We start from the raw sequence: 8094 nt of genomic DNA, 5'->3' as shown, positions 1-8094 counted from the left end.
TCTAGGTCTCTAACCCTCTAAACTGCAGTTGGTGCCAAAGACAGCAACTTCTAAGAAAAAGGGAGATGAACCCAGGACTCACAGATGGTCGCCCTCCTCTCTCCGCAGAGGCCACACTGCCCTTGACCCTCCTTTCAAGTCCCAAGAGTGGAGGCCACCACGGCAGACGTGTCCAGACGTGGGGGTGTGCACTGTGAAGGATGTGGAGAGAAAACACAACTGAGCCACTAAACATTCCTTGATCCCAGAAACTGAGCCTTGGGGAGAAACCTGCCTGTGGGTCTTGACACTGTCCTGAATCACACGACGAGGTAAACCATTTTCTTCCCATTAATGTTCCTGGTCTTCAGCCCCAGGTAGCGGCGGCTGTTCTTCTCTGGATGCCCGTACACCATGTTGATGAGGAACTTGGGTTCGTCTTCCGCCCTGGGTTTGAAGCACAGGCAGCAAAAAGCAGATCTTAGCCGGCGATACAGATAGGTCATGGCTTCCGCCTCTTCTGAGGGCTCCTCATACACAGGTTGCTTCATTTCCTCGTAGGCAGACAAAATCACTGCCTGAAATAAGTTGATCAATATGCAGATCATCACCAGCATGAAAGATGAGAGGAAGAGGACACCAAGAACCCGGTTATTGAAAAATTCCGTGTTCTGAAAAGCTGAGACACAGTAGGAAAATATTGTCTGTGTGGCGTGGATCATGTCACTGTAGTTCCACTCGTGTTGCCCGAACACCAAGTAGCCAAATGCCATGAAGACAAAGAAATACACGGATACCACCAATGCCATGTGGCAGATGCCAGGAAGGGCAATCTGGATGGCCCTCTGAGCCAGACGCACATCATAAAAGACCCTGGAATACCGGAGCGTCTTCAGAATCGTCAGAAATACCAGGAAACCCAAAATCACCTTCATGGTGTGATCCACTTGAGCCACTGCATGAAAGGGAATGAAATCCTCAGGGTTTGACCGGTAAGCCCGAACTACACCAATGGCCAAGAAGTGCTTCCTGAAAAAGAGCACGATCCACAAGGTAAAGATGCATTTTAGAGCAAAGTTGAGCAAATTATATACACTTTGCAGGTAGGCAGTCCTTTCTTGTGTGATTATGTAAACCTCGTCAAAAGTGTAGGCAAGGAAGAAAATGAAGATGGCCAAGTACAAGTAGTTTTCTGCTGAGTCAGCTGAGTTTTTTCTGTTGAAATGAGTGAGCGAGAAGGAGTGAGCATTCAGGCTAGTGTTCACAACACCTAACTGAGAGACCTCGAAGATGACCGAGATGCTACAGAGGAGACTGATGTCTGGATTGAAGGTGGTCAGTTCCACAATCACAGACCAGGTCTTCTCATCCAGCCAGTGGCTTTTCTGGAGTTCGCTGAGCCTCAGTGTGGAATTAAACTGCTGCTCTGCCGGAAAAAAGTAGAAGGCGTACCCTCCTGAGCCGTAGGTATGCAGCAGCCCATGGGAAGCGTACGCCCATCTCTTCTCTGGAGGCTTATAAGTAAACCCTTTGGTCGTCTTGTCAGTGTCCCGCTTGCTAACTTTATTCCATGACCCAGAGTAGTTTTTTGTGTCTTCTGGGTCCATCCCATATTCGGGGTGACAGCGAATCTCTCCTTTGAGGCTGCCCTCCACAAATTTCTTGGCCGGCAGACACGTTATCTCTCCAGGTTGCGCCCTCACCTGCCTCATCAGCGGCAGGCCAAGGATTTTAGAGGAGCTGTCAGGGAGAAACGTGGGATTTGGGTCATTGTGGAGCAGAGGCAACAGCACCCCATTCAGCCACTGATAGATGCCTTCCAGCCTGGTCACGCCTGCCAGATCCACAGAGAACTGGTCACGAATAAACTGATTGTAGTAAAAGCTGTCAGTGGAGTGTAGGATTGTGACTAGGCTCAGCAAGAGAGCCAGAAAGATGAAGTGGGTGAGGATATAACTCAGGAACAGGAAAGCTCTTCTCTTGATCCTCTTCTTTCTTTTGAATATCGTGATTTCATCTTGGGTGAGAGGCTGGTACATTCTTGAGTTTCGGAGCTCCATGACGTACCGGTGGCATCTGTCCATTTCTTCTGGGCCCTTCTGGATGTTGTGCAGCTTGATCTCAGCAAAGCGGCTGTTGCCGATCCACGAAATGTTTTTACAGTACTTGGCTTTCCGTGTTCTGTAGGCTGACAGGAATATGATTTTAGATGGTTGCACTAGAAAGACTGACTGAGTGAATGCACAAATCGATGCAAACACCCATGCTCTTGACTTTTCGAGGCCATAAGTCAGTCCATAAAATATAATGAAGAAGGAGGATATGCCACAGGTAAGAAACACCAAGAACCAGGCAACACAAACACACCAATGTGGCAGGACCATTCTGGGCTTCTCTTTAAGGGTTGTCGAACCTGGCTGGGGAGTCTGCTCCTCATCAGAAACATTTGTTTTGTCTTCAATATTTGGGTCATTGGTATTTATATTTCTTCCCTGGATGTGGGAGAACCTGCTTTGTGCTTGAGTGACCTTGGTTTGGGTTCTGGAGACCTTGCTTTGGACTCTGGAGATCTTGCTTTGGCTTCTGGAGACCTTGCTTTGGGTACGGGAGACCTTGCTTTTGATGGGAGAGACCTTGCTTTCTGCTTGTTTGACCAGGGGCTGTCTGTGAGAGGTGACCTTGACAGAAGCCTTGGGTTTCACATGATGTCTCTTAGACACAGGCTCCTGGGAACTTGCCTTGTCAATTTCATAGGCATGCCAGTTTCCCAGTCGTTCTTCCCAGTGCTCGCTTGCTGCTGGTTTCAAAGGATGTATCTGAGGAGTGACCTCACCTAGAGCCACCTGAGGTCTCCTCTGGGAATAGATGAACAAAGATGTGATCACTAGTTGCACAGGGAGGGTAATACAGGCACTTTCCAATCCGATCACCATCGACCTGATGTACCTCTGCTCCTGTGGCTCTGCTTCGATCTCCTTCCCTAGACTAAAGAACATGATATTACACAGAAGTGTGCACAACAACATGGCTAAGCAACAGGACAGCCTCTGGAGCCTATTGAACGGTGCAGAAATGACACCAGAAAAAACAGAGAACCACAAGTGGCTTCTCCCCAGCTTGTAACTAAAATCGATGAGGAAAAAGTCCATTTTCTCCAGAGGCTTATCTGGGGGGGTTACATGAAAGGTTCGATCCAGAGAGGTGTCAATAGAAAGCCATTCTCGGCACATGAAGAGCCAGATGTGTCTGCTGAACAGATTCTCCACTTTGATTCTACTTAAATACCATTCAGGGGACCTGCCCTCATTGTTGTGCCACACACGGAGGGAATGGATGTCCCCCAAGTCCTTTGTCGTCGCTAGGAGGAAAGTGCAGATGCTTCCTCGGTAGAGAGTTGTAAATTGTGGGTGGCTTAAACAGTGCACATCACTGCTACCTTCGGTTCCATGCAGTTGGATAAAGACATTGGCCCTGGTCCCAGAACCACAACGGCTTCCTGTAAAAACAGTGACTAGGTAACACACATTATCATAAGGATCATTATCAAGCAGAACTATCACATGGTTCCTAAGATACTGGTCCGTTTCATCTCTGTGCAAGGCCCAGAAGGCAAGGACCAAGTACAACAGCAAAATGAGAAGTACAGTGAAGAGGGTCACAGGATTTTGGGTGATGTTCTTGACTGCCTCCACTTGTAAATCCACAGGGTTAGGGACCACGATCACCTTGGCCGTCAAATAGTGGGTACGCAGGTGAAGGTTGGCCTGTTTGATTGTATCCAGCTGCCGCTTGGCCCGCCGCGGGTTCTTGCAGACACAGTGCACTCTTTGCCAAGTGGTCCTCTCTCCAACAATGCAGGTGTCTTCTCTCCAATCGCTCTGGATCCCAAACATGTCCAAGCATTCACTGCTGAAAACAGAAATTCTCACCAACTTGTTATTGCGCTTTAGGACGAAGCGAGGTGCCTGTAGAAGCACGCCGACGGTGCACTCGGAGGAAGCGGTTCGCTGAGCTATGAGCTGCAGCAGGGCCGCGGGGAGACAGACCACTCGGGCCTCCTTCACCGGACACTCCGGGTCAAACAGGTCACTCTCGTTGGCAATTGGAGGGATTTTATGGGGCACCAGGTAGCTGGTCATAAAAGAGTTGGGTGTGATCTCACGGCCCACGTACACAGACACCGTGAACAACACGGACACTTCTGCCATGATGTGGATCAACACGTCCCTCCCTGCTGTACAGTCCACAACAAAGCTAAACGCCCCTGTCGTCTTTCTCAATGATTCATCCACTGCATAAGGCTCTGAGCTGGGTCCCACCGTGAGATTAAAAGTTCCAAAGCTCAGGTTTTTCCTGATGAGATACACTTCCACTGCATCAGGTGGGATCTCAATCCCGTCACCCGTGGCCTCGACTCCTGTCATTCGGAATCCAACCACCTGGGTCAAACTGTTTTCCCCATAATTTAGCCAAGGGAAAGGGTCATCCACAAATTCACAAAACATCGTGGAAATCGGAGCGTTGGCAGGCAGACTAGGAATGCTGTTCACGTTTAGGGTGGGATAAAAGCAATTCTGACAGTGCTTCTGGGTGCTGAAGAACTTGGTAACATTCCACTTTTCTGTTTTCTTGACATACATTCTAAAGTTGGAGGTCCTCAAGGCAGTGGTCTCGTTCTCTGGCACTTTCACAGCCAATACCGTGTCTGCTAGAGATTCAACCACGTGGAAAGGCTCTTCGAACACTTCGTGTTGAACCAGCAGTTTCAGGATATTAGACAAGGTTATTAATATTCCAGTGCACACACTTTCTATTTGCTCAGAAGAAATGCTCTTATCTCTCTGATGACTATCTTGGAGGGCTTGGCTTGCTTGCCAAGTCCTCACCGTGGCCAGTTTCTGAGAGAATGCATTGATCTCAGAGGTTTTCTCTGTTAATTTAGTAACAGCCATGACCACCTGGCTAATATTCACCAAAGTGTTTATAGGAAGAATGAGTGTCTGATTGAAAAGGTGTTCTCGCAGTTTAATTTTGTCAGCTTGCAGACTTAAGTCGGTTTGCATGCTATTCAAGACAGATGCTATTACATATATTAAATAACTTGCATTTAGAAAATCCTGCTGTTGAAGCAAAGTAGACAGGGAGGAATTTGGTCCCATGGTGAAGTTGGATAACTCCTCCAGCACAGTTGTTGATGACTTTACATCAGTGGGAGGCTGCACAGTGGCGTAAAAGTTAACCTGAGAAAAAGCTCCCAGAGAGGTATTATATGCCTGAGCTATTATTTTCAAGGAATAGTGACTGTCCAACACACCAACAGGGAGAAAGGAAGGGGGCGATGTGCAATTCTTCCCCAAATACAGGATGGATCCAAAGTTATTCTCTTTCACAGAACTGATTTCACCAAAACCATGTACATCAGGAACTATTATTTTATATGTAGGAACAATGTTCTTATCCTTGAAACAAGTACAGATGACAACAAACTTTGTAATGAAGGAAATTCCTTTCTCTGGAACAATTTTGCAGTCTGTGATTACTGGCACATGGCGAATAACGAAAGGATACCTTAAGGCCAAGGTGACTCCACTCCAAGTTGCTGCATTTAGAGAAATCCAAAACTTATCTTCCCTGAAATTCCAGAAAGCAAAAGGCTTTATAGACACGTAGGCACCATTCCGTCCTGTTGACGTTTGCCCCGTCCAGTCAAAAGGCACCTCCTGACCTGACGACGTCAGAATGGACCACCAATAGACATCTCGGCCTGCCGTACAACCTGTGCAATCCAGAGACAACGAGAATCTCTCTGATAAAACCAAAACCTGGTCACAGTTTTCAATACATGAGATGCTTGCTACCAGGGCTCCTTGAAGCACGTGCAGTGTTGCATCAGCAAATGCTGACCTGCCGGTCTTCTGGATCACCAGTCTGAAAAAATATACACGGCCACCTTGAAGTGTTCCTGGAGAAAGTGTGAGAATAGGACCAGAGGCCAATGTCCACTTGAGATCAACCTGCTCCGGGAGACAAACTTCCTTGCTTATCACTGTTATGTTTTCTCCATCATAGTTTCTTGAGTCTGTGGTACAGTACCAGAGAAACTTAAGTCTCTCTCTCTCTAGAGGGTCTGTTTCCTCTGGATCAGAAGACATATTTCCATTGAGAGTCACTCCATCTGTGAAATTAATTGTGATGTTGGAAGGCCCTGAAATAACAGCATTCAGGGGACGTCTATAAATGACGACATAGATGCTATCTGAGTCATTCTGCCCTGGAACCCGGGGATCCCGCGTTCTGACAACCACCGTGAAATTAAACAAATACACCCCCCAAGTGAAAGAATATGGGGGTAGAGTCAACACTGTTGAAAATCCAGCTAACTTGACCGGTGGGTTTTTCAGAGGTTTACTCCAGTCGGGCACGGCTCCTACATAGGGCACGGGATAGATATACCATATCCGCTCATAGTACTGTTGGAGTGGACAGAAGAGGATGACTGTTGCATTGAAGGTGTCTCCCATGTCCCTGGTCAGTCGCACCGGTTTATCGTCGTTCCTATTTATCCGCACAGGGTCCAATTTACAGAGCGACGGTCGGGTTACCTGACAGGACACCGAGGACTCAGCGGGTTCCGAGCTGTTCGGGCTGACAGCTTCTAGGACGACCGGGTTGGGCCCGTCCGTGGGACACTCGGTTCGGGCCACGAATCCCGGGTAGGAGCGCCGGGCGCGGTGCAGAGCCCGACGGGGCAACGCGTGGTGCTCGGCGGCCGCAGGCCCGAGCAGCCCGAGGCGGAAGGTCCACTCCAGAGGCCCGAGCGAGCGCGGCAGGTGGGACAGCCAGCGCAGGGAGAGCCGGCCGCCAGGCGCGGACAGCTGCAGGTCCACCGGCGCGGGCGCGGGCGCGGTGGCGGCGGCGCGGCGGGCGCGCAGCTGGACGTGCGCGCGGAGGCAGCGCGGCGCGAGGCCCGCGGGACGCCCGGCCGGCAGGCAGAGGCCGCGGCGGCCGCTCAGGAAGATGCCGCCACCCGGGGCCGCGCGGGCCCGGAGGCTGACGCGGGCGCGGCCGGCTCCAAGGCCGCCAAAGCCTGCGCCCCGCTCCCCAGGGTCCCGGGAGGCCCTCACCGAGCGGAGCGCGGCCTCCGGGCCCCGCGCCTGGACGAGGGCCTGGGTCTCGGAAGGGGAACGCCGGGCCGAGGCGGGCGTCGGGACGGGGAGGTCTCGGGACGGCGAGCCGGGCGCCTGCGGGGGAGCCGGGGGCGGAGGCTGGCGGCCAGGCCCACAGCCCAGGCCCAGGCCCAGGCCCAGGAGCAGGAGAGCCGGCCCGGGCCCCATGGCAGCGCCCGGTGCGAGCTGCGTCGGAGGCGCAGGGCGGAGGGCCAACGGACAAGGCGTGTGTGGCGCGGGCCGGCCGGGGCGCGGGCCGGGGTCACGGCGGGCGTGGGGTTCGGGGGCCACGGTGGCCTGGGTCAGCGTGATCAGTGGGCTTCCTGCGGCCCAGGAAATCAGTCGTTCAGTTTCCTCTCCTTGGGTCTGACCTGTGAATTCAGCTTACACTTTCACTTACAGATACTTAGAGTTTCTGTAAAAATCCCCACAGTTATTGATTTGTAATTCAGTTTTGTTATGGTCACAGAATATTCTGTGCGATTCTTTACCGTTTCGAACGAGTTGAGACTCGTGTGAGTCCACCGTGTGGTCTGTCTTAGGTCCATCTGTGTGTCCCATGTCACCTGAATAGAATGTGTCTTCCACTGTTGTTGGGTGTACTGTCCTCTGTTTGGGAGTCAAGTCAAGAAGGGTGGTGCTGTTCCTTAGATCTATGTATTGTCTGCAGTGTTTTCTAGTTCTAGCAATTGCTGAGTGAAGATGATAATATCCTACTGCAACTGTGATATTGTGTATTTCATACTTTAATTCTGTTAACTTGCATTTCCTATATTTTGGAGCTCTATTTATTAGGTAGATACACAATTGTCATTATGTCTTCCTGCTGAACTGTCCCTATTATCATTGTGAAATGTCTTTATCTCTGGTCAGAATCTTTGTTTTACAATCTCCTTTACCTGATATGAAAATAACCACATTAGTCATCAATTATATATCAATAAAACAG

General features: G+C 50.4%; 1 protein-coding gene across 1 annotated transcript; it reads right to left on the bottom strand.

Moving 5' to 3' along the window:
- Nucleotides 1-109: 109 nt before the first annotated feature.
- On the bottom strand, nt 110-7706 carry PKDREJ (polycystin family receptor for egg jelly). Its single transcript, XM_061123916.1, has 3 exons — nt 7637-7706; nt 2613-7468; nt 110-2471 (listed from the first exon to the last, which is right to left on the bottom strand). Exons 1-3 carry the CDS (start codon nt 7704-7706, stop codon nt 300-302), a joined length of 7098 nt encoding a protein of 2365 aa, XP_060979899.1. The 3' UTR covers nt 110-299.
- Nucleotides 7707-8094: the final 388 nt, after the last annotated feature.

The sequence above is a fragment of the Dama dama genome, chromosome 22 (genome assembly GCF_033118175.1).
Source record: "Dama dama isolate Ldn47 chromosome 22, ASM3311817v1, whole genome shotgun sequence".
Taxonomy (NCBI): domain Eukaryota; kingdom Metazoa; phylum Chordata; class Mammalia; order Artiodactyla; family Cervidae; genus Dama; species Dama dama.
The sequence above is the reverse complement of the archived record's forward strand: the minus strand, read 5'-3'. Positions and strand labels throughout refer to the sequence as shown.

Bases quoted from the DNA above. Each gene is read 5' to 3' on its own strand.
- PKDREJ (XM_061123916.1), bottom strand. From the start codon at position 7,706: ATGGGACACACAGATGGACCTAAGACAGACCACACGGTGGACTCACAC. The intron at 7,469-7,636 runs GTAAAGAATCGC...CCTGGGCCGCAG, and splicing joins GTCTCAACTCGTTCGAAACG to GAAGCCCACTGATCACGCTG. The intron at 2,472-2,612 runs GTCTCTCCCATC...TCCCACATCCAG, and splicing joins TCAAACAAGCAGAAAGCAAG to GGAAGAAATATAAATACCAA.